Below are 27,444 nucleotides of genomic sequence, written 5' to 3'. Positions count from 1 at the left end.
AAAACGATCTCCATCACAGATAGTTCTGAGAAGGACAAGATGAATGAATACAATTTCCTAACTGAACCCTTAGTACAGCCAAGAGACACTTTCTGGCCAGAGCATGCAATACATATTTGGAAATACTCCCTCAAACATTCATTCAATCTCTCACTCACTCACTTAATTGATCAATCGCTGCAGCCTGCTAATCGTGCCACATCATATGAGTTATCCCTAGATCCCTGTAAATTTGTTCCTGAATCACCATGGTATTCAAAACACTATCAACTATCTCGAGCATTTTATCAGAGTATTTTGTGTAACAGTGTAATGGAGTATTGGGCACCATATCTGCAAAAAAGTTAATGACCATGATATTTCAAGTCTTTCAATTATTGTGAAAAACATTCTATGTTCTATAGAACATCAAAAGTATTTGAAAGACAGAAGGACTGAATTAAAAAACAAAAGTGTCCCCCGAGTTTAATGCACGCAGTCCGATGTTGTTTATGGCTTAGAATCCCCACATAGTAGAAACATACATAATAATACCTGCAAAGTATGTGACAATGAATCTCATGTAAAGAAAGGTATTCTTGTATGCACAGATGTTTAAAAATCCCATAATCTTTATCTCTATATTTTTCCCTGTGACTGTTTCATGAGTGTTGCCCTGAATTCCCATATCTGCCTCTCAGAGCTGCATGCTCTCCCTGCAGTCTACCTCAGACTGGGCAGGCTTATGAGGCAGAACACAGCTGGCAACTAATTGTTGAAGACTTCAATGTCTCCTGTAAATCTTGGCACATAAAATGCCCCATTGTGTGCCAAAGAGGCACATTTCTAACACTGCCAAGACTTGTAGGACCAGCAGCAGCTCCAGGGTCAGGCTAGATATGTTCTTGTGTCATAGTGCAGGGGAGGGGAGGAGCTTGCCATCTGTATAAACCCTCAACTTATCCCAAAACCTTTCACAGTGATCACTTTTTTCTTGTCTCCTTTAAAAGAAGAGTCCCAGCAAATCCATATCTACTGACCTTCAGGAAAACTATGGACACCAGGAAGTGGATCGCCGTGGTGACGGCTCTGCTTGTTGTAGGGGTCGCGTGCCCTGCAGACGCTTGTAGATGTATTAAAAACCACATTCAGCGCTTTTACTGCAATTCAAATGCAGGTGAGTTTGTAGATAATCGAAATATATTGTTTGTGACCTACATTTTTACTGTTGTGTATTCTATGTGGTTTTGCCAGTAAACAGGAATGCTCTGTTTCAATTCCAGAAAGGAGGAGCTTTTAAGAGCTAGTGTGAGAGCTCCTCAATGTAGAAATGAATTTCTGTTTTAAGAGTTGTGTGGGTGCCATTTAAAAGACCTGGGTGAGGGCTTCATCGTCTCATAGGCTGAAGTTTCCACATTATTTCCAGAGGTTGAACTTCAAAGTTTGAAGGGAGAACACTCCAGTGTGACTATGGGAAGCTGAGGAAAGCCATAGGGATCAGGGAATTCCAAAGCATAGCAAGGGTTTCTTATTGTACTGAGAAAGATGGTTTTATTGGACTGTATTCCGCCTCTTTCATTTTATTTATGGAGAAGCCATCATGCTCCCAGTGTTGGAACCTCATTGGAGTCCACTACCTGTTGTGTGATCTGTTAGTTTGCTGCAAAATTAATCTTCCCATAATTCGTAGTCCATCAGGGCACGTTATTCAAGATATACGAATAACTAAACCAAGAGCTAGAACAATCCCATTTAGAAGTGTCTCAAGGTCCAGACAACCAGTGCAAGAGGTTGCGAAGGTATGGTAGAGCAAACTCAGTAGGGTCTCTTTGGTCATCTGGTCCCTGTATTACCCGAACTCTTTAGGAGAAGCCTCATCCTCTACACAATTTCACACAAGGTTCTGACAGTTCACACAAGTTGTCAAAGTGCAAGAATTCCTCTCCTGCATTAAGGAAAGTGCATGTTTTGCAAACCTTCCTAGATCCTCATGATCTTTTGCACTTTCACACAGACAGGTAGGTCCTACCAGTGCCACAATAGCCCCCAGGAGAAGACACACAGAGTTAAAGATCACCCTCATCTTCTAGCCCATGAGTTCTAATATTCATTTAATTAATAGGCAATTTTTTTATTGCAATTTGATGCTGATTATCCATCTTTTATTTGACAGTGCTGAAAATGATGTTCATTGAACCCACCCAGATTACCAACAACGGTGCCCAAGTGACGGGCTACAAGATTCAAGTCATCGAGGTACCTATTTCTTCTTAGTCATTCGAAGAGCTCACATCTTCAGATTTAGGCGCCCTGTGTTTTTGACAACCCGTTGTATTTATTAAAGTAAAGCAGAGTTCACGTTTCAATCTGCTGATTCCACGTATGAGACATATTCATTGATCCTACATTTATTGATTTATTTGTAGATCACCATTTACTGGACATTCAGCCATAGCCCCTGCAGGTAAGAGTTGTGGGGCGGTGGGGCCAGGTTGGGGGTCTGGTGGGTGGGGGTGTTTGACAGACGGCCACAAGGGAAAATTAAATAAAGAATTAACTTTACCTCATCATTGTCTGTCGAAATCCCCCTCATCCACCCCCCCATCCCATCAATCTTACCTGCACGGGCCACAGCTGTGAACATTCACAAGTTACACAAAAGTAACCCTGTTCTTGATTAGGCATTGAAGTAGCAGTAAACTGAGATTTAATCCAACAAGGTCACATTAATGACCCTGAATCAATGACAACGCTTTTCAGTAAAACGGTCTGTGTGTGTGGTAGGGCTCAGTCCTCAAATCTGCTCTCTTTCTCATGCCAACCATCTGAATACAAGGAATCGAATCTTTAAACACCATAACATTCACCACTACAGTAATTTGCTACCCTACCCCAGCTTCCGCTCAATATGCTCCTGTGCGCCTACCATGAAGCTGAATATTTTCTACCTTTACCCCAGCCACGGCCCGTGTAGGGCGTTCCACCGGGCGGTGACGTCAGGCGGGGGGAGAGGCAGGGTGGGGAGTTATAAAATGCGGGATATGGACGATTTCAGGTAAGTCCCGGAAAAAAAACTCGAATTTTGTTGCGTGCTGCATCACATTTGGCGATGCAGCGTGCACAACAGGTTTTTTTTTCCGGTACTTACCTGAAATTGTCCGTATCCCGCATTTTACAACCCCCAACCCTGCCCCTCCCCTGCCAGACGTCACCGCCCGGTGAAACGCCCTACACCGCCCGTGGCTGCTTTACCCCCTCCGCTGTCGTGCTCCTCAGCTAGTCCTATCTAGTTCAGCCTCCATATGACTCCACCCCGGTTGTTCGATGGTACATCGCATACAGTTACTTTGCATGCCTTTTACACACATTTTTTAGCTTGCATGTTTTTACCATGAAAATGCATTTAAAACACGTTCCAATACCACGCATTGCTTTTATATTTAAAAACCAATGTATTTGTTGGGGTAGACCCCTAACACCCACCCTCAACTTACCTTAAATGCGTTGTATTGGCATGCGTTTTAAATGCATATTCGCAAGAAAAATATCTGTGCTAAATAATGGGTTGTAAGTGCTTAATGAGGTAAAAATCTCATTGTAAAGGCTGTTTCGCCTCTACCCCCAATACCATGACACTATAGACCCCCCACTCCTCTTTCTGCCACTTAGAATTGTGCCACGGACCTGGAAACATTTATGGGGGTTTAGGTGTCAGCTTAACCATCTGTGGAAGCAGAGATTTCTGTGAGAGATGTGCCTGTGTATCTTTTCGAAAGGCTGCCTTTTGGCTCCTTTGTCACAGAAGTAATATCTGACCATAGAGGGTGCTTCACTGTTAGATGCAGAGCGTTTTTCCCTGAACTGCTGTATATGCAATATTTGGGCATGGTCTTCCCAGTGTCTGATGTCTCTCTTGAATGTTGCAGGGTAAAAACTAGTTGACCACTGATTCATAGTTTTAGCGACATAGGGCCCGATTCACAGAACTAACTTAAGACAAAATCCTAAACTTACTACTTTTGGTATTCACAGAAGTTAGGATTTTGTCTTAAGTTTGTCTTAAGACAGACTTAAGACAGACTTAAGACAAAATCCGAACTTAAGTCTGTCTTAAGTCTGTCTTAAGTTTGTCTTAAGACAAACTTAAGACAAAATCCTAACTTCTGTGAATACCAAAAGTAGTAAGGTTAGGATTTTGTCTTAAGATAGTTCTGTGAATCGGGCCCTGTATGTCACAGGCATATTTTGTGTAAAATTGTATATAACTGCTTCTAAGGAATTATATTAACTGGATTGAAATGTCTATAGCAGAAATGATGGAAATGATAGGGCAAACAATGTGTGTAAGTCTTGAAAAGAAAGAATGTGGACATTTAAATTGCCCTAATGCCTAAAGAAAAGCATGTTTCACCTTATAAAAATAACAACTCAATAAATAATAATTAGTTACAGAAAGCATAGACTCGTGGAAGAAACCAGTCCTCTATTTCCATTAGAATCTAGGGGCCCGATTCACAGAACTAACTTAAGACAAAATCCTAAACTTACTACTTTTGGTATTCACAGAAGTTAGGCTTTTTTCTTAAGTTTGTCTTAAGACAGACTTAAGACAAAATCCTAACTTAAGTCTGTCTTAAGTCTGTCTTAAGACAAACTTAAGACAAAATCCTAACTTCTGTGAACACCAAGAGTAGTAAGTTTAGGATTTTGTCTTAAGTTAGTTCTGTGAATCGGGCCCTAGGAGCACAGAACACATTCAGGGGCTCTGTATGATTAGGACAGATATATTGACCACGAAGGCAGCATAGTATGAAACAAACACACAGAAAAGCTTGTCTGCTCAGATCCAGGGTTACCCCTCAAGGAAACTGCTTGATAAACCTCATCATGAGATGGAATGACCTTCATGGTGCCAAAACCCCATTCAGGACAGACACACAGGAAACATGCAAATATTTGGAATACATGTGAGAAGGGTGCTTTAGTGGTAACAAATGAGGGGAGGAAGCTTTCTGTGAATAAAGGGTTTGTTGTCAGACTATTGCTTGGGTTTGGGAGTTTAAGTTAGAGTTAGGATGTAATTGGAAATCTATAAAAAATGTGTGGATTTCTCTTAAAGGGGGCGGCCGGAATCGTCTAGCTCTGACATACCCTCAGCCAAGGTCTGTCGTTAATTGCCGCAGCCATGGTAGCAAATGAGCTGCCCAATCTAGTGGGGCTGGCCCTCCTAACTATATACTCGAGTGAACCTCATTAAAGGATCACCATGAAAACAGTGATAAACCTTCATAAAAATTTAAGTATTTTGTTCCCAAAATACTGTGAAACTCTCATCCCTGCATAGTAGGTGGGCTAGAATTAGCCACCAATTTTCAGGAATGTTTCAGTTGCCTATTTTGAGGGTAACATTTCAGCCAGAAGTCACCACCTTTACTGGTGTTTCCACTAGTGTGTTTTGCCACCATAGCCTATGCAGAGAACACATCTGCAATAAATAATAATAAGGTTAGCCTGCACTCACAAGTACTCTCTTAGACGTTTTCTTCTGTTCGTAATCTAGTTGTGTGTGCTGCATTGTGTCGGAGCCTGCTCTCCTTCGTTACTAACTATAAACCTTGGGGCAGATTTACAAGCCCCTCGCGACTCTTTTACGCCACCGTTCAGCCACATCGTAAACAATGCACCACGTTGCGACACATTTACAACGTGACGCATCTAGGAAGATGCGTCACTTTGTAAAGCCCTGCGCTACATTGTACTTGCGTCACGTATAATGTATGCAGGGTGTGCGTTTTACAAGATTTCACTGCGCCACTTCCTCAACGCCACTGTATCAATACTTTACGCCTGCTTGAAGCAGGGGTAAAGAGTGACGCAGCATAATAGGAATAGGCATTCCTGAGCATTGCTGGATTTGCATTGTGCTTGCGACACAACTCCAGCAATGCGTTGCCTTTAAGCCAACAGATGTGTCACGCATCTGTCAATCCTTGCGCCATGGTGGGCCACATTGTAAATGCAACGCATCCATGGTGGCACAAGGTTTTTTTTGCGTGACGCAAATTAACTGAAGCATCTCTGCTAATATGCAGAGATGCGTCAGTTCTTGTAAATCTGCCCTTTGAGAGTACACCACTAGGTGTACTCAGCCCAGTGCGCAATACTATTGGACCCAAAAGGCTCCTAAATGGTACCTAAATGTTTAAAAATTCAGAACAATTTGCCAGCAGCTCGACTACATGTATTTACATTTAATGGAAGACCGGTTCTAAACATTTACAGCTGAGTACAGCTAGTGGTGTACTCTCAAGGTTTAGAGATCACATCTGCAACATATCATCAGAAGGACGTTGTGCTCCTCAAACTCTACAGCATTACTTAATTGTTGACTCTGTTAGGATCATTAGTAGGGCAGAAAAAAATTGTAATTTGCTTTAAAGCCATAAGTAATCAATGGCAACACTTTACACCATGTAGAAGAGACCGGCGAGGTGGCAAGTGCTTCAGCAGTGACAACTTTCTCGCCTTTTTATTTGCTATGTAAATCTGAAATAGTATCTTCTCATTTGGACGCCAAAAAATGGGAAAAACGGTAATGAAAAGGGCAGATTTGATGGGTGAGGTGTTCTCTATTCACAATGAAATTCAGTGAATCTTTTGTACTCATCTATTTAAAAAGTCAGCACTATTTTGAAGCCTTGAAAATAGAAATTACAGAAGATCAGCCATTATTATTTTAGTATACAGTTCTCAAGGGCCTCCATGGTCTCCATATTTCTGCAACAGAAAGAGGAATGAGTGAGTGTAACTTCGGCATTCAGATAGCACTTATTCATCTATAAAGCCAATAGCTTATTTCATATTATGAGATTTCAAATCCCCATGTTATTATTCTTATTTTATAACAGGTGATGAAAGGCAATGCGGAATTGCAATACTTGACGTTCATCAGTTCATCGGCTGGGAGTTCCTGTCAATACTATCACAGTGAAAGTGACTACAACATTGAGTACCTAGTCACAGGTAAGCCACCTCTGGGGATATTTCTGCAGAAGGCATCTTAAAGTGTAACTAGGGGATATGTTGTATTCATTGTTGCTGCATCCCCTTTAAAGCTACTCTGAAACCTACATATAAAACCACAGGCTCTGCTTAGCTGGTGACAATAATGTTGATGGGTATGTTATACAGTGCTTCCTATCATCAACTCACTTTAAACAGCTATATGTACTTATCTGACTTCTAAGAAATTGGGCTGTTGGCTGACTGGGATGTGAGCCCTGTTTCAAGCAGAAACCACAATCCTTGTGAGGGCAAGGCACAAACAAACCCCAAATTAACCTGTGCTCAACTGTCTGGTAGCTTGGCACAGAGCAGTCAAGCTTAACTTAGAGGCAGTGTGCAAAGTATTTGTGCAACACTTCAAACAGTAACACAGTGAAAACACACCACAAAAGGATCCCATACCAGCTTAGACAAATAGAGCAAAATGTAATAAATAAAATAAAACTAAAACAACAAAAATCCAATCAGTAGAGCCGGAGTTATGAATTTGTAAAGGTTATAGTGCTAACCGAGGAGATTTTGACGCTCTGGACCAGGTCAAACTCAAAAGTTCAGACTGACCGCGATGGAGCGTGGGTCAGTTCCATTCACAGTTTAGTCCCGCTTACGATTTACCCTCTCAGGTTTTGTGCCAAGAGTCACATTCCCATTGGAGAGGGCCACATAGAGAAAAGAGAGCATCATGAGAGGCTATCAGTGTGGTGCAGAGATGGGGCTGGGTGTCGTGGAGAGGCGGGCTTGAATTTTGCGGTCCTCCTCAAGCTGTTGATGTTGTAGTGCAAAGAGACAGGCTGCAGGCACTTCACACTCATTCTCGATGTGAGCGGTGTGGTCTTGATATGAACATGCCAGTCCGCGGCCTTGAAGAGCCCAAAATGTTGATTTAATCTTGCTGAGCCACACACAGGTGTAGTACCTGAGGAACACCTGTTGGGGGTCAGGAACTCACCGCAGCTGGGTCTAGGAGCTGTTTAGGGATCCTTTAATGCCACAGAGGCTCATGTCAGGAGTCAAGCAGATTAGCCCTTGGAGTAACTTGGGGTCATGGGTTCAAAATGAAGTAACATCTCCCATTCCTCCTTCCTAGGCAAGAGGGTTGCAGGCAGCAGGTCAACACAACAGGCAGCAGCTACTTCAGAGAGACAGTCCTGTTCGCAGCCCAGCAGTTCTTCGTCCTAGAAGAGTATCCACAGGTTCAGAAGTGTACTGAAGAGTTAGTGTCTGAGGTATAATATTTATACCCAGTTGTGCCTTTGAAGTTAGGGAGAAGCTTCCAGACTTTTCCCTTTGAAGTCCCCAGGCATCCTGTCTCGCCTGTCCTGGCTCCAGACTAACTACATGGGTATCTAGCCCTTTGTGTAGAGGCAGGAACCAACATATTCAATTGGAAGTGAGGCGGTGCTCCTCTCTATCCAGGCACAACTAAACTTCCTTTTGTGCTTGGCTGTCTAGGAGGAATACATAAACTTCAACTGTCAAATACACCCAGTCATGTGACCCAGATACAGAGTACAGGCACTAAATGGCTAAGGCAGGAAAATGCCAACTTCATAAAAGTGACATTTTCAAAATAGTGATGAAAGAGCTCACTATAATTTTAGATTTTTTACCCCAATTCCCACGACACCAAACATGGTGGGAATACCTGTTCCTATTTGGAAATTGCACACATAAACAGTAATAAGGCAACACCAATGTTATCCTATGGGAGAGGTAGGCCTTCCAGTAGTGAAAAACTAATTTAAGAGTGTTTCACTACCAGGACATGTAACTCTTAAAAGTACATGTCCAACTTTTTAAAATAATAGGCACCCTGCCCTCTGGTCTGTCCAGGGCCTGACTTATATGTATTAAAAAGGAGGGTTTGGGCCTGCAAAAGGTTTATCTTGCCAGGGCAACATGGCAGTTTAGAACTGGGCACATAGTCTCTGCAATGGCAGGCCTGAGATTGATTTAAAGGGCAACATAATTGGGTGGCACAATCAATGCTGCAGGTCACTAGTTGCATTACATTTACAGGCCCTCGGTACCTGTAGTTCTACTTTACTGGGGAATTACAGGTAAATATGCCAATTGGGTATAAGCCAATTCAACCACACATAAAGGAGAAAGCACAAGCATTTTAGCATTGGTTAGCAGTGTTAAAGTGCAGAATTGTAAGACCAGAATAAACAAATTCTGCAAAAATAGGAGGAGAGGAAGCAAAAATTCTGGGGATGACCCTACATACAGGGCCAGGACCACTACGATTGTTACTCAGTGTAAAGACTTCTGAATATGATGAATCACAGGTGTTAGGTAGGGGAAACATCCTTTACAACGCAACTTTTACCACGCAGTGACTTTACTTTACTTGTGGGACACCCCCGCGCCGCACGGCCACCAGCTGCTGCGTGTGCCACTCCGCTTTGCCCTCTGCCTCGCTGCCTGCCTCGTGGCCGGCTGACGCCGCTGCCGTCTGTTTTGCTTTGTTTTTGTTAACCATTGTGCTTGTTTCCTTCTGCCTCGTGCCGGCTAACGCCGCTGCCGTCTGTCCTGCTTGTGTATATCATTTTGTGCTTGTTTACTCCCAGTATTAGCGTCCTGTTTTAGCATCTGTGCCTCTTGTTTTGGTCACGTTTGCCCGTTTTTTGCGCTCTCCTTCCTGTCTGCCCGCCTTCCCTCCCCGCCCCCCGCTTCCCGCCACCACCGCTGACCACGCCCCTTTTCCCTCTGCTCCCGCCTCCCAGCTGCCCCGCCCACCCGCGCACTTCGCCTTAAATGGCGACCGTGCGAACGCGCAGCGGCCACGCGCAGCGGGCGCGCCGATTGTGCGCCGAAGGCGCGCCAAAGGTAAGCCCGTCTGCGCCCGTCCGCGACCGGATCGCGACCAGCGCCAGGACCCCTGGCCCACGAAGACCCCGACCGACCCGCCTGACGTACTCCGCCGCCACCCTCATCGCTCTCAACTCCGGCCGACTCCCGGAATGCCATCAAGCCACACCACGACACACCCACGGACCTTTCAGCTGCCACGCCTGCAAGTTCTCCTGCCCCCGGACCTGCCTCGCACCAGCACCCGCCAAGTCGAACACCAGCAGCACCCACCTCAAGTGCATCCTGCTCAACACCCGCTCCGTCCACAGACACGCCATTGAACTCTGGAACCTCCTAGACGCCACAGCCCCTGACGTTGCCTTCCTCACGGAGACCTGGATGAACGCCTCTTCAGCTCCCGACATCGCCATCGCTATCCCGGAGGGCTACAAGATCGTCCGGAGGGACCGCAACGCCAACCAGATGGGAGGAGGCATCGCCATCATCCACAGGAACACCATCCGTCTCACGACCAGCACCGACAACACCCTGACCAGCGCCGAACACCTGCATTTCCAGATCCACACCAACCCGAACACCACCCTCAGAGGCACCCTGATCTACCGACCCCCTGGACCACGCACGCAATTCAGCGAGGACATCGCCGACTTCGTCAGCCCGCATGCCCTCCCCTCCGCTGACTACATCCTCCTGGGGGACCTGAACTTCCACCTGGAGAACAACAACGACCACAACACCAGCACCCTGCTCGACAACCTCGCCAACCTGGGACTCAAGCAACTGGTGTCCACCCCCACCCACCTCGCCGGACACACACTCGACGCCGTCTTCTCATCCAGCACAGACATCAACTTCAGCCACGCCACAGAGCTTCAATGGACGGACCACAGCTGCGTCCACTTCACCTTCAAGAGAACGACGACCCACCAACACCAGCAACACACCGCCCGCAGAAGCTGGAACAAGATCACAGCAGACCAGCTCGCCACCTCCCTGAGCCAACACCCTCCTGCCAGCTCAGCGAACCCCAGCCAGGCCGCCGATAACATCACGAAGTGGATCAGCAACTGCGCGGACGAACTCGCCCCGCTGAGGACCCCGCCCAGCAGACCCGGCAGCAAGAAGGCCCCATGGTTCACCGACGAACTCAAGAGCTCCAAGAAGAACTGCCGAGCCCTCGAGAAAGTCTGGAAAAGGGACCCGACACCGGACAACAGGACCTCCTACAAACTGGCCACCCGGAAACACCACCAGCTGATCCGCGCCGCCAAGAGAACAGCATTCAAGGACCGGCTGGACAACAACGCACACAACAGCAAGGAACTCTTCAACATCGTGAAAGAGCTCTCCAACCCCAGCGCAGGAAACAACGACATCACCCCATCGCAAGACCTCTGCAACTCCCTCGCCTCATACTTCCACAACAAGATCGCGGACATACACAGCAGTTTCAACAACCAACCAACGCACACCACGACCGACCAGCCACCCCCCCCCACCACCACCCTCCACGCCTGGACCCCGATCAGCACAGAAGACACCATCCGCACGATGAACTCCATCCACTCCGGATCACCAACCGACCCCTGCCCTCACCACGTCTTCAACAAGGCCGACGCTGTCATCGCACCCCACCTGCGAGACATCATCAACACATCCTTCGACACCGCCATCTTCCCCGAAAGCTGGAAACACGCCGAACTCAGCGCTCTACTCAAGAAACCAACAGCAGACCCCACCGACCTCAAGAACTACCGCCCCATCTCGCTTCTCCCGTTTCCAGCCAAAGTCATCGAGAAGACCGTCAACAAGCAGATGGCCGCCTTCCTCGAGACGAACGGATCCCTCGACCCCTCACAGTCCGGCTTCCGAGCCAAACACAGCACCGAGACCGCCCTCATCGCCGCCACCGATGACATCCGAGCCCTGATGGACAATGGAGAAACAGCGGCCCTCATCCTCCTAGACCTCTCCGCGGCATTCGACACGGTCTGCCACCGCACCCTAATACGGCGCCTCAGCAACACCGGAATCCAGGACAAGGCGCTGGAATGGATCATCTCCTTCCTCGACGGAAGAACACAGCGAGTCCGCCTACCACCGTACAAGTCAGAGGCCTCCGAAGTCATCTGCGGCGTCCCCCAAGGATCATCACTGAGCCCCACCCTCTTCAACGTCTACATGAGCCCCCTCGCAGCCATCGTACGCAAACACCACCTCAGCATCATCTCCTACGCCGACGACACCCAGCTGATCCTCTCCCTGACCAACAACCCCGCCGCCGCCAGAGCCAACCTGCACGAAGGGATGAAAGAGGTAGCCGAGTGGATGACGACCAGCCGCCTGAAACTGAACTCGGACAAGACGGAGGTCCTCATCCTGGGCTCTTCACCCTCCGCCTGGGACGACTCCTGGTGGCCTCCCGCCCTGGGCACCGCACCCAAACCGACAGACCATGCACGAAACCTGGGCTTCATCCTGGACTCCTCCCTCTCCATGACCAGGCAAGTCAACAGCGTCTCCTCGGCGTGCTTCAACATCCTACGCATGCTACGGAAGATCTTCTGGTGGATCCCCACAGAGACCAGGAAGACCGTCACCCAGGCCCTCGTCACCAGCCGACTGGACTACGGCAACGCCCTCTACGCCGGGACCACCGCCAAGCTCCAGAAGAGACTCCAGCGGATCCAAAACGCCTCAGCCAGACTCATCCTCGACATCCCACGATCCGGCCACATCTCCGGACATCTGAGAGACCTTCACTGGCTCCCCATCAACAAGAGAATCACCTTCCGCCTCCTCACCCACGCACACAAAGCCCTACACGACCAAGGCCCGAGCTACCTCAACAGCCGAGTCAACTTCTACGCTCCCAAACGCCACCTCCGATCAGCCAACCACGCCCTCGCCGCCGTCCCCCGCATCCGAAGAGCGACTACAGGAGGAAGGTCCTTCTCCTACCTGGCCGCCAAGACCTGGAACTCCCTCCCGTCCGACCTGCGCCTGACCCAAGACCACCTCACCTTCAGGAAGAAGCTGAAGACCTGGCTGTTCGAGCAGTAGCGGCACCCCCCCTCCCCAGCGCCTTGAGACCCTACGGGTATGTAGCGCGCTCTATAAGTGTCACTGATTGATTGATTGATTGATACGACACAACTTTTACAACGCAAACCATTACAACGCATTGCGCTGGGGGGCGCTCTAGGATAGGAAATATGTTTAATTTACTATCCAACACCTTCCCTACTATCCACGGGGACTGGAGTTGGAATAGTAAATTAAACTATTCACTATCCAGCGCCCCAAAGCACTGTGCGTTGTAAAGGCATGCGTTGTAAAAACCGCGTTGTAAAGGCATGCGTGGTAAAAGCATGCGTTGTAACATCATACATCCGTTAGGTAGGGGTGGGCGGAATTTGCGTAGTCGCGCTACGCAAAGCTCTGCGAAATGGTAAAAAATCTATGCAAGCACGCAAAAGTTCCACGAACATGCGGAATTGCTTGCTCCGCCCGTTCGCAATGCTTTTCTCCTGTTTGCGAAACCATGGCCTGTTATTTCCACTTGTTACCCCTTGACTGTGCTTTACTCGTGCACAATAATAAGCACTCGGGCAGTAACATAACTTGTGAGTTAAAGGATTTATGACTGCAAGCTCATCTTTTTTTAATACCTTCCAGTTACCAATGCAACCCTTTTCACATGTAAGTTAGATTTACGTGCACAAACGGCTTTGAGAATTGGCCCTCTGGATCTTTAGGTGCAAGACATTTGCATGAATTAGAGAGCATGCACCCTGCATAAGTTGACACAATTATCAATTCCTTTGGATAATATTTCTGCATGTAATAAAGGCTGCAGACTCCTCTCTGACATATAAGTCAGAATGAGTGATGATTAAGACAAAGAAAATAACAGCAGACATCATAAGTTGTTACCAGTAGATTGCCAGTTCTATTATTTTTGTGTGTTCTGTTTATTAGATTTGTACATAGGTTATACATTTGAAAAGCATATACCTTTCCATACAAAACCAGTAAGCAGTTCTCGAAACAGAGTGTTTACCAGAACACAGCAATGTCATAAGTATAGATCTGGCATCGATTTATCTCACTGATATACGTTTTTGTACCCCAGGCCTGTCTTGTATTTGAAACACTTCAGTGTAGCAACTTTTCCTGATTACATTACAAAGCAAACGTACTATGTACATATTAGTTTCATACATGCAACTCATATCGCTCCCCTCCGGCATTTCACTTCAATCAGCTAATCGATCAAATGACCTTATTGCTAAAGTTGAACCAATAACACAACCAAAATGAGGGGCAAGGGGAGAAAGCAGCTACCCTACATATTGTGTTCCATGCCATGGAGATGGGGAATTTGCGAAGTCTTAACGTGTTATTAGTGAGACCGCCTCGGCCTTAACCCAATTTTTCATAGAGTCAAACCATGCTTTCATTGGTGGGGGGTCTTCTGCTTTCCAACGGCTTGTAATAAGCCGCTTGGCCACCACCAAACTCAAATCAAAAAAACCTAGAAGAGGCTTTATTCTTTTAATTTCTAGGGAATATCCCCATTATACACGCCTCTCATGTCTGCGGCAACTCCCTATCTGTACTGGTATCCAGTGCACAAATTATCCTCTCCCAATACAGTTGCAATTTGGGGCAGGACCAGAGCATATGCAATAAATCAGCATCTATCAATTTACATCGTGGGCAGCATGCATCTACCTTAAAATATCTATTAATCTTGTCTGGGGATAGGTACACTCTGTGAACAACATAAAATCTAATCAGCCTGAACCGTGCATTTCTGGGGATCAGTCTGGGGCTTTCCAATATTATCGACTATTCTTTATCTGTGTACGATCCTGCTAGGCCTGTTTCCCAAATATTTATTAAATCCTCCCTGTGGATGCCCGTAGAACGGTCTCTCATGCCCTAATCACGTCACATTTGGATTATGCCAACAGTCTCTATGCCGGTGCCCCTTTGTACCAAATTGAACGTCTACAGATCGTTCAGAACGCGGCGGCGAGGCTGATTGGCAATATCCCCTACCGTCAGTCGGTTGCATCCTATCGTAAGAAGTTACACTGGCTTCCCATCTCCAGGCGCATCCAGTTTAAGATGCTGACTCTTGCTTTTCGGGCCCTTAATGGGTCAGGCCCGGGATACTTGAGAAAGAGACTTGTACTCTCCCAATCGGTCAGATCCCTGCGGTCTAACAACCTACGTCTTCTCACAGTTCCTCGCTTCCGCCGCTCCAGAATGGGCGGTAGAGCTTTCACTGTAATGACTGCTAAACTCTGGAACAGCCTTCCACTAGATCTTAGGTTTATTCCCTCTGAACCCCTTTTTCGTAGTCGATTGAAGACCTGGCTATTTTCCATCTCCTAAATTCCTTTCCTTTTCCAGTCTGCAGTCTACAGCACCGGGACACCCCCTTTGGGGGTAGCCGTGCGCTTTATAAGCTTCATAAATAATAAATAATAATAAGTAATAAAGAAGGAGTGGCAGCATTACCATCTTTATCAACTCCACCCTGCCTATAACTGAGAGATTGAGCGTTTTCCAAAATTCGATTTGGAATGTTAACGCTGTAACTGCTCTAGCTATATTGCCATCCATGAGATCTCGGTCATTATGGTAAATGCATATACCCAGATATCGGAACGCCACCAGTTGCCAATGCACCACCATCCCATTCACCTCCAGATGTGGATCCTCAGGGCCAGGGGTAAAGGGGAATAGACAAGACTTACCCCAGTGCACACCCAGCCCAAATAGTGAAGCAAATAGTCTTAGAGCGTTCGGGATGACCCATGGGATTGCTTGAATATATTTCAACATAAAGCAAGATATCACAGTGAGACGGCATGCAGATCATCCCCAAGGGTTATCCCCCAGTCTGACGCCAACTGTTGTAGCGCTATTGCCAGAGGTTCTATTGCCAGAGAGAAAATCAGTGGGGAAAGGGGGCTCCCCTGTCTAGTTCCCCTCTCTATTAATACTGGCCTGGAAAACAAAGTCCCCTTACAGACCCAAACTGCAGGTATGCAATATAGTAGTTTAATTAAGCTCAGCATGTAAGGCTCAAAATCACATCGATGGAGTACTGCAAATGGCCACTCTACCCTGTCAAACGCTGTTTGTAGGTCTAACACAACACAGCCAGCTGTAGGCCAATTCACTGTAGCCCAGCGCAATACCCGAAACAGCCTGCGAATGTTAAGCAATGTGTTTCGGGCTGGCAAAAACACATTTTCGTCCTGGTGGACCAATTGCGGGATAACGGGCGCCAGTCTGCTCGCCAGAACACCTGCCAGAATTTTATAGTCCCCGTTCATTAATGCCAGGGGCTGGTATGCGCCCGTATTTGTAGGATCTCTGCCCGGTTTTGGAAGCATAATCAAGGTGGCTCTCTAATGCTTCTGTATATACCTTAAGCAATTGCAGGCTTAAAAGATCAGCATACGATTTATATAATTTGAGGGGAACCCATCAGGTCCCGGCGAGTTTCCAGATGGCAAAGCCCGCATCGTACCTCTAATCTCTTCCGTCGTGAGCAGGTCATCCAGCTCTAGCCGCTGCTTCAGCGTTAGGGCCAGTAAAGAAAGGCCATCCAAGATCTCCTGTATCGCTATCTTGCGAACCGTGAGGGCGGATCTATATAATTGTGCAAAATGTGTGGTCAGTTTGCTATGTATTTCATGTGGTGTAAATTGAGCCAACCATCCAGAGACCGGAGAGCCGTGATGGGTACAATCTACTGTTACAGTTTGATCAACCTGGCCAGAAGGGGGCCTGATCGATCCGATTTAGCATGAACAAACGCTGAGTGTGCCGCAAAGTTAAGACAGCATTAACGTTCTAGAAGTTCAGCATGTTTCTTACATGCCTCTGATAAGGGGACAGTTCCCGCAGCATCCGCAAATGCTCGGGTTTCTAGTGCCAACAGCTCCCTTTGTACAACGAGTAGGTCAGATTCTACCTTCTTTTGCAGACCACAGCCCAGTCCCAGACACTTCCCCTGCAGAGTGACCTTCATGGCTGCCCATTTCACCAGCGAAGACAAAGCAGTTTCGGAGTTGAGTGCAAAGTTCTCCCCTATTGTCTCCCCCGCCGATTCCTGAAAAACAGAGTCCTCAAGCATCGCTGGTTGTAGGATTCAAGTAGAGACTCCAGGAATCCCGCCGTCCCAGGCCAGTGTGACACAGTGTGGATTGTGATCAGTGTATATACGTCCCTAATACTCTGAGCCTGCCATGCTTTCACATTATAGGAATGAACGGCGGAGCGAAGTTAATATGCGTCCGCCCTGCTGCCCCTGCAGGTCTCACCCCAGTAGATTGCCAGTTCTGTTCTCCTGGCCGGCACACTATGTTACCCAGTAGATTGCCCGCTCTATTCTCATGGCAGATTGAGAAGACGGTTGGATTCCTTGAAACGGAGCACTTACGCATGGATGGCAAGTAGGAACTAAACCACCAAGGCGTTATGAGATAGCGCAATCACAATTTGAAAAAAGAAACAAACAAGTCTTTTTCAGACTGAGGTACACAGTCCTGCCCTGATGAAAACTCAGACAAATCACGACTGAGTTTAGAAACGCGTCAGCTTTCACCATTTAATACTATTTGGCATAGACTCACAAAAGGATATAGAACCAATAGTGTACATTATATGGGTGCACACTTAAAGAAAAGTGACTATTTACAAAAAATTCCTTGTGAGCACAGTCCTAAAATATATTGATTGCATCATTGGAAAGGACTGTTTTTGTTAAAAATGAACTGATGTACTGTTGTCTTGAAATGTTATGTATATTATTTTGCATTTTATTTAGAATTTTTCTTGTCACTGTTGAGTGCATACAAAATGTATTGAATTGTTTTTAATGTGTTTACCAAACTCTGTTTGATGTAGTGTGTCAAATTTGGATATGTTGAAATATTCACAATTTATTAAGAAAGTGGTATAAATGTACAAAATAATCACGTGCCTAAGAATTAATTAATTAAGGCACGAAGTCTACTAAAATAAAGAGTAGCAATACAAAATCGAGACCAGGTGCTTGTTTTACATAATCTATTCTCATGTCAGGCACACTATGTACTCCAGTAGATTGACAGCTCTATTCTCATGGAAGGCACACTATGTACTCCAGTAGATTGACAGCTCTATTCTCATGGCAGGCACACTATGTTCCCTGGTCGATTGACAGCTCTATTCTCATGGAAGGCACACTATGTACTCCAGTAGATTGACAGCACTATTCTCATGGCAGGCACACTATGTTCCCCGGTCGATTGACAGCTCTATTCTCATGGAAGGCACACTATGTACTCCAGTAGATTGACAGCACTATTCTCATGGCAGGCACACTATGTTCCCCGGTCGATTGACAGCTCTATTCTCATGGCAGGCACACTATGTACTCCAGTAGATTGACAGCACTATTCTCATGGCAGGCACACTATGTTCCCCGGTCGATTGACAGCTCTATTCTCATGGAAGGCACACTATGTACTCCAGTAGATTGACAGCACTATTCTCATGGCAGGCACACTATGTTCCCCGGTCGATTGACAGCTCTATTCTCATGGCAGGCACACTATGTTCCCCGGTAGATTGAAAGCTCTAGTTTCATGGCAGGCACACTATGTTCCCCAGTAGATTGAAAGCTCTATTCTCATGGAAGACACACTAATGCTTGCAAAAGGTCCTACATCCTGCACCAATACTGCCTACTGCACAGATCCCTGAACACAAGTACAAGTAGCACTGCTTTGGGGTCTGCCCAGATTGAGCTATGAGTTGGATAGTTAGCGATAAATCATACATTGGTTTAGTAAATATCATTGTTTTCAGAGTGTTCTAAATACTGTTCTCTAAAAAGTCAGTTTTAAACCATACAATTTGGTGTGTACTGGTGCATTTAAATATACATGTGTGAGCTGAACTGCACATGTAAGAGCATTCTAAAGGATGCTAGGCACATCCGGATTAAAATGCAAAAAGCAATCCTGGCCACCTAAATTAAAGAGAGTTCAAAACTTCATCTCCTATCATTGAAATTGATTTCTATAAAAAGAGGAGAGGTATTTCTATATATTTGCACCAAATCACACTTCAGTATTTGAGATTCTAGCCAGGATGTCAGGGAACATTGTGTGAGAACCCATAGAAAACAGTTTAGAAGCAACAGGCTTAAACTGGATCTTGCCAAGGAAAGGTAAATTTGGTTCATGGCTGGCTGGTGTTTGAAGAGAGTCTCTCGGTCAAGGTTGGGCCTCTTGTGATGCTGTATGCTTTAAGAAATCCATTGAGCATTAATATTGGTCAGGATCAGTTGTAAAGGGAATGGTATCTTGAGAAGATTGAATGAAGTTTCAAATAAGTAGGAATAATGTACATGAAGGTGCTTGTTGGACACAGCTTTCATGAACTTAGTGAGATTGCCTTTCTTAAGAGTTTCAAATGTTGATAGGGAACTTTTCACTTGATCTTCAAATGACATAATGATGGAATAACTATGGCTTATTGTTTAAATAATATTTTTGATTTACATATTGTATCTAATTTTTGGGTAAAATTGGTAAATTTTAATATTAGGAAGATTTGGCATGGATTATGTGGCATTCACAGAAACCTCTGGCGCTTAGATAATGGTTTGATTGTTTGCAGGATTGTTGGATTTTCACTTTCTTTTGATATTTACTTACTTTCTTTTCTCACTACAGAGGTATTCAGTAAACCAGAAGCCATAGGTCTGGGAGAGTTGTTTTCCACTTGACAACTTTAGCTTGTTAAATGGTGTCTGTATCATTTAGAACTGAGCAGTTTAAGTATTTTATGAGAAGAGAAGAAAATAGGTACCTACACTGTGGGATTAAAGTGATTTCACCTGTCAAAATGTTCAAAGGTTTATTCTAGGATTGGTAGGTTGGCTTTCTGGATATGACAGACATTTAGTGAAATGAGGATCAGAAATAATCTTCCTGAACCTTTATTTACGCGTTTTCTAGAATAGTGTTTAATGCTGCCAATGCTTCATTGGAATTATGTAATTACTTTATTGCAAGAAGTGATCAAGAGAAATTCAAAAAAAGAAGGCCTCCAGCAGCTGTCGATGCACTGTGATTTAAATCCACTGCATTGAATGTCAAAGTGAAAAAATTCAATGTAGAACAGGTAAACGGTGGCAATACGTCACTCCAATATCTCAAATAAGTATGTTCTAGAACACAATGAATAGCATTCCAAGACCATAGCATTCAAAACAAGAACCTCTTTATCATAAGTAGATGCAGCACTGAGAACACAGGACTAGGTCACAAATTGTGTTGCTGTTATTCTACCAAGACATATCTGAAAAGCAGTTTTTTATGTGAAGTTCAGCAGAGAAGACTATGGATGATGGTTTGAGTTGTAAGCAATAACACTGAAGTATTTCAGAAATATGCCCTGTGTTGAGACAATCAGTTATTCTGCGAATTTTGCAGCAAAGTAATAATACATTTTTTGCTACACATTGCTTTCTACTGAAGGTTTCCCCATTTTATTCACCCTAAATGTCATGTTCATGACAGTTATTTAGATGAATTATCCAATAAGTAACTGTCAAAGGAAAGACAGATATGAGTCTCTGGCAAAACACAGGGTGATTTATGATCAAATAAATGTTAGAGAAACCAGGAGAGATGTGTATTGCTGAAAAGTAAATAAGGTGAAGGGTAATCGATACATGATTAAAAATATGAGACACAAAATGAACCCAGAGTTCTACAACACCCAAGATGATCACATTGCACAATAATGGTAAAAGACAGAAAGGCAAATGTCGATTGCATTTGCCTGGTTTTATTTACCTGATGTCAGGTGTGTTTTTACATAGTCTCTGTAGTACAGATTGATTGAAGTGATCCTCGCTCGGATGTGTAATCAATGTGGAAAGTAATATGCCCTCTCCCCTGCAAAGATAGACTCCCAGATTATCTGAAAGCAATTTTGCAAGTTGTGGTGGACATCACTGTAAAGTTGACTAGCCTCTTAGATGGCTCAGCAGTCTAACCCAATTGCTCCAGGAATTATTATTCTTCACATGTGCCCCGTTTCCCATTGAGGCAGCAACGTCTGTTCACAGAGCGTGCATGAGCCCAGTGCTTACATTGTAACCAGTGTATGTGTGGAAATCATTGAAAATAGTCTGACAGTCTTCAATACCACCTGGAATCCAGTACATTGAAGTCTATCAATCAATCAGTCAGTACTTGTAGAGAGCTGCTCATCACCCCGGGGATGTCCAGGCAATGGTGAGCCATGTTGGTCGTAGAGCCAGATCTTGAGCTCCTTCCTAAAGGTGGTGAGCGACAGAGATATGGGTAGGTGGAGAGATGGGAGAAAGATCATTCTCGTGTGGGATGCATGGAGTGCTTGCGAGTGCGAGGTATGGGGAGCGGAGGTTTGTTTTGGGCAGGTGGAAGGTCATACGGTGGTTCAGGTAGTGGGAATGTGGGGAATACTTTGTATGCATTTGTGAGGAATTTGAACTTGTATCTATTGTGTACGGGTAGCCAGTGGAGGTCCTTCAGATGGGTGGAGATGTGTGACCTTTTGGGAAGGTCAAGGATGAGTTTGGCTGCTGCATTTTGGATGGTTTGGAGTCTTTTCATGAATCCGGTGGAGGTGCCTGCATAGATGCGCTGCTGTAATCGAGCTTGCTGGCGATGAGGGCTTGCTTGACTGATTTCCTTGTGTTTGTGAGGAGCTATCTGAAGATCTTGCGGAGTAGGCGTATTGTACCGAAGAAGGGTGAGGCAACTGTGTTTATCTGATGTTTTACAGTGAGTTTGTTGTCCAGTATGATGCCTAGGTTGGGTGCATGGTCTTTGGGTAGTGGGGTGAGTCAGTGCTCCGAGGGCCACCAGGAGTCGTTCCAAAGGGTGCTGTCTCAGCTGAACACCAAAACGTCTTTCTAGTCGTAGCTGTCTCTCATTCCTGTTGCAATGTTTTGCATGCATTCGTGGAGGTTGATTTTTGTCTCATCGGGGTTCTCTGATAGTGAGAGGATGAGGTGGGTGCCTTCAGCATAAGAAACAATGTTTATGTGGTGTGATCTGACGATGTCTGCAAGATGTGTCATGTAGATGTTGAAGAGGGTGGGACATAGTATCCCTATGTTACTCTTCAGACGATGTGTTTGGGGGCAAGGAGAACGGGGAGGCAGACTTTCTAGGTGCATCTGCTTGAGTGCGCTGCCAATGACTCCGGTCTGGTGTGTCTTTGGATGAGGGAGTGGTGTGAGATGTGTCGAAGGCTGCAGAGATGTCTAGGAGGATGAGGGTTGTCATCTTGCCTCTGTCGAGTGGTGCTTATATGTCATCTGTGGCTACATTCAAAGCTGTCTTAGTGCTGTGATTGACTCTGAAACCCAACTGTGATGCGTCTAGTAGGTTCTGTCTCTCCAGGAGGCGAGTCAGTTGTTTGATTATGGCTTTCTCCAGGACTTTGGCTAGGAAGAGAAGGAGAGAGATAGGACAGTAGTTTTGGATGTCTGTGGGGTCCGTTGGCGGCTTCTTGAGGAAGGGTTGGACCTCTTCGTGCTACCATGGTTACAGGTATGGTGCTGGTGCTGTTCGAGGTGTTGAGAATGGTGGTAAGCTGGGGCCTGATTTAGCTGTTTCCAAGGTTGAAGATTTGGTGCGGACAGTGATCATTGAATGAAGATTACATGAATACCACAGCAATGAGAAACAATAGGGTAACACGTGCTAACAAAAGATGTGTCTTTTCTCCAACCTCAGCTTACAACGACAATGGTGACATCTATGTGAGCGGCTGCCACTATGTCGTACCCTGGAGTGAGCTTTCTCCAAACCAGTTCCTTGGCATCCAGGGAGCCTATGACGCTGGATGTACCTGTGACGTGAGTGCATTCAAGGGCCTGTGATAATGTTTGTTCTGTAAAGTTTGTGAAAAAAGAGAACATGAGAAGGAGAGTGACTAAAGTACAAACCACAAAGAGGAATGCAAAGATGGTGAGAAAGTGGATTAACTGGAAAGAGACCTAATCAATGAAGAAGTAGACTAAATGGAGATAATATGACATGAAGCACCAGAAAGTTGATTCTGAAACAAGTATTTTTAAGATTTTCATTGTTTTGGTTCATTAAAACAATGTACAATTTGTATTACAAAAATGTCAACTTATACAATATTTAATGGAGTTAGTAAATGTCTCAAAGACTCATAATCATACACAATCAATGTCCTTTCAATATAGAGAAACTAGATTGCCATTATTTACTGAACTCTTTGCCTACAGCCTTTTTTTAGAAAACATGTCAAATACATTAATAGTACCATGAAAATACATTAGACTCTCCATCAGACAAAAAGGACAGTGAAATATTTATTTCAACAAAAGCATATTATTTGAAGTTACAACATGTACAACTTTGTTTTTTATGTTTTGGTTTCTCTATAGCATAGATAAAGGCCTGAATAATGTTAGAATGTTTTGAAAAGATGCAAAGGAGCAGGAATTAACATTTGGATGGATAGAAGACAGTGATACAAAGATCTTGGCTGGATTGAAAAGCTGTAATACTATGCTAACATTGTGGAGATTAAAATCATAGTGCAGTACACCAGTCTTTGCCTACAGATTACTCAGACGATTTGCAGGCACACAATGTCTACAGGAACAGTGTTTTATTCCACAGTAAAAGTACACATGTCCAGTAGCAATTCCAGACTTTCAGCAGCTGCTGTTCAGGAACCTGAATTACTAAAATTCAATGGAACACTCACCAGATTCCACTGCAACACTACAATACACAACTATACACAAGTGAGGTCAAATACATCCCCCCAAGAGACTTGAGTACACTTGGGGCCAGATGTGCAGAGTATAAATCGGGATTTCCAAATAGCGATTTTAGCTGAATTGTTATTTGGAAATCGCTATTCCTTGTGTAGAAACATTTAGGGCCCGATGTAGGTAAAACTGATTTACCGATTTTCAATTACCGAATTTTACCGATTCGGTAATTGAAAATCGGTAAATCAATGTGGTGGACATGTAGGTATTTCCAGATGTGTAAATACCGATTCTGTCACATTCGGTATTTACCGATTCTGTAAATACAGAATCGGTATTTCCCATTGGTTCCTATGGGCTTCAAAGCCCATAGGAATCAATGTGAAATACCGATTCTGTATTTACAGAATCGGTAAATACCGATTTTTGCAAGGGTGCAGGGGGTGTCACTTTGACACCCTCTGGCACCCCACAAATAGGCATGTGCGCCATGTGACACACAGACATGCCCTAAGGGCATGTCTTTCTGTCACATGGCTAGGTGTGCATGCACACATGTGCATGCACACCTGAAATCGGTATTTTACCACCCAATAGGATTGTGTGGTAAAATACCGATTTTGTAGGGCCTTTGGGACTCAGAAGAGTCCCACCTACATTTGAGATTTACCGAATCGGTAAAAATACCGATTCGGTATTTTACAGAATCGGTAACTTTACCGATTCGGTAAAGTTACCGATTGTGTAAAAATGTGCCCCTACATGCCAAATCTTGTTTACCGGTCGGTAACGGCCGAAAATACCGATTTTCGGCCGTTACCGACCGACCTACATCTGGCCCTTAGTTTCATACTTGTGATTCCTAGTGGGTCACAAATCGACCTACCTCATGAATATTAATGACCACCATATCTGTAATTGCCTTTGAATAAAGGTTTTTATTATTTTTAAATGCAATCCATTTTCCATAAAGGAAAATAGGATGTGTTTCAACGAAAAAATCGATTGTTTTGCTTTTATTTTTTAAGAGCAGGCAGTGGTCTGTGGAGCACTACCACTCTTAAAAATAGTTTTTCCAACATTCACAAAGGGTAAGGGGTCTCAAGAAAACACCTTCTAATTTGTGAATGCATTAAAATATCAAAGTTTCGCTGCTGCATTTTGGTTGCAAAACCTTGAAACATAGCACTGAAAATCGCTATTTGGAAGGGATGCCCCAAACATGCCCCTTAAAGATAGAACATCTTTAGCCTCCTTTGCATATTCAATCAGTTTCCTTCAACATCACATTTTCACCAACTTCCACCATTACTATTCTCTTTTCCTCTCCTCTGTCATTGTGCTCAAAATTTAATGTCATGTTGGGCAGTTGCTCTGTTTTTGTTGCAACAATCCTACAGAAGAACTAGTGATTGTCACATTAAAAAGTTTGAATAGTTCCGCTTTTGTGCTGCAGGTGGTCTGGCGCATACCACCCACTGCAAATCTTAAACAGTCACTTTCCAACTAGTTGTGTTGACCAAAGTCAGTCGCAATGCATTAGAATTACCCTATTAAAGCGCTAAACTACACCATTGCTTTTAGGATGATATAAAGAGTGCGGCAGTGTCCTGCTTCATGGCTTCCCAGATCTGACATGGACCCCCTAAGGGGCATCCTGTATACTGCAGCATGTGTCATCCAGGGCCTTTAAAAATATGACCACACAACCCCCATTCTAAAGGAACTAAACTGGCTCCTGTTCACTCATCACTGTTGAGTATGTGAGGGCCCAGAGGAGCATGCACTTCAGTGGTTTCTAAACAGGGCTGCAAGAAGGAGCTGTCCCACTATGTTAAAAAACTGCAGATTAAACTTTAATATGCTGGGATTTTTAAACATAGAGGGACTGCTCTCTCTTCCAGCCTACTTTAGAAACTGTATTTGCTTCTTCTGCTTCTTTATGTTTATTGTAATCTTATTACGTGAGTTGACCATCAATTGATTGTAATCTTTGATTGTTTTTTCACTTTCAGTCTTTGCCTCTTTAATAAACTCAAACTTAAAAAAACAAAAGAAACTGTATTTGCTGCAGATTAATTCTGCTGGAGAAGCAATGGAATTTTAAGTAATTCTGTGCTACAAGAGCATGTGGAATAACTAAATTCCTCTGATTTTGCTGGTGTAAATAAAATTCCACCCAGGCCCTGGTCACAAGCACTGATGACCCCGCTTATTCGTTTCAAGGTAGACACTGTTTCCTCCTATCATCAGCATCAGGAATGGCTTCTTTCCTGCTGAGGATCATGGAGCACAGCTATCCAGTTTCTCGAAAACTGAGTACTTGTGTGTGCAAAACAAGCTTATGGTTGCTTGTGGCTTACACTATTATGTTGCATTTTCTGACATCAGATCAACACTGTGTGTTAAATATTCTGTGTATGGTACACAGCCTTCTGAGTCTGGCATAGCACCCGCCGGAAAGCACTTGGAAACTTTTTGAATCCCAGTCTGTGCTTAGAAAAAGCTCAGAAATGTGTACAAGGCCAACATAGTAGCTGGCCGCGTCCCACTAATTCTTTTGCCGCTGTTCTTCCGGGCGTGCTAACAGGTGAGGGCGTAGTACAGTGAGGTCAGTGGGAGGGGATTGGCAAATCGGTGGCGTTGCAGGCGAGCTGCCGGCGGGGGGGGGGGTGACTGCCAACATAGAGGAAAGCAGAGAACTGGTCAGGCATGGATCTTTCCATAACTCCGATTAGAACATTGGGATTTTGAGAGCTCCACTGAAGACACTTGAATGGTTAAAGCCATGGTACAGGCCTTTTGCTCCAATGATCCAAGGTTCTTATGGTTTCTCTCTTTTTAATTTAGAACATTCTACCTTCAGTGGGTGTCTCTTCTAATTAGTGGTGGGCCTCTACCCAGGAAAAGGGCTTTACCATAATATATCCCTCACCAGTTGGCTACTAGGCTATATTTTGAAAAAGTTTGCACAACAGTAATTTTTATTGAAATCTCAAGCCTGATTACTTAATAAAGAAGTATCATAGGCATGTATCATAAGCATAAACATTTTCCAGGCATATGCCTTAACCTCCTGTTTCTACAGTAATCCCAGCTTGTTTAGTATTTTGCAGAGTAAATTGTTGTTTCAGCATCACTTTTGCTACAAAATATATTTTAAATCATTAACATTGCTATTAGCTACCTTTGTGATAAACAGGTTATGTTTTTAATTGTCTTTATTTTGCTCCATCAGATCATCTCCTGCTTCACTCCACCCTGCTCGCCGCCAGAGAAGACATGTGTGATTGAGGGTGATGGAACTCCTCAGGCTGAGAACCAGCAGAAAAACCAGGCCTGTGTCCCTGATTCCAACACCACCTGCATCTGGAAGACAATTCAATAGGGCTGCTGTGCTACTTTGCAGCAATCAGTGGTTGGTTTGGACCACTTCTTTGCCATCAATCCTTCAGATGACAGACGGATCGACTGCCAAGCGCAGGCCCTACATCCTTGTGGAATAACTAATGGATAGGGATAATTTCAACTCACCCATGAGGCATACTTTTCAAAATCAGTGTTTTGGATCAGTATGACATTTGCACATATTTATATTTCCTAATTCATTTAAACGTACCCCATGGTTTTGTATCCTGCTATGTTGGCAGTGTACCCCGTTTCTGTGTGAAACTCAGCAGTACCCTTCACGTCTCAGTGTTTTGGGTAAGAAATACCCTCAATAAAATAAAAACAGTAAAATAAATCTA

At 44.7% G+C, this 27,444-nt stretch overlaps 1 protein-coding gene across 1 annotated transcript in view; it reads left to right on the top strand.

Moving 5' to 3' along the window:
* LOC147684570 (metalloproteinase inhibitor 1-like) overlaps positions 1-27,444 on the top strand; it is a 40,048-nt gene extending 12,604 nt beyond the window's left edge. The window contains exons 2-6 of the mRNA XM_086940412.1: positions 990-1,156; positions 2,153-2,235; positions 6,888-7,002; positions 22,677-22,798; positions 26,934-27,444. Coding sequence (XP_086796538.1) covers positions 1,033-1,156; positions 2,153-2,235; positions 6,888-7,002; positions 22,677-22,798; positions 26,934-27,083 — 594 coding nt within the window. The 5' untranslated portion in view covers positions 990-1,032 and the 3' untranslated portion in view covers positions 27,084-27,444. The remainder of the gene's footprint in view (positions 1-989; positions 1,157-2,152; positions 2,236-6,887; positions 7,003-22,676; positions 22,799-26,933) is intronic.

This window comes from Lissotriton vulgaris, chromosome 10, assembly GCF_964263255.1.
Source record: "Lissotriton vulgaris chromosome 10, aLisVul1.2, whole genome shotgun sequence".
In the NCBI taxonomy this organism is placed as follows: Eukaryota; Metazoa; Chordata; class Amphibia; order Caudata; family Salamandridae; genus Lissotriton; species Lissotriton vulgaris.
The sequence above is the reverse complement of the archived record's forward strand: the minus strand, read 5'-3'. Positions and strand labels throughout refer to the sequence as shown.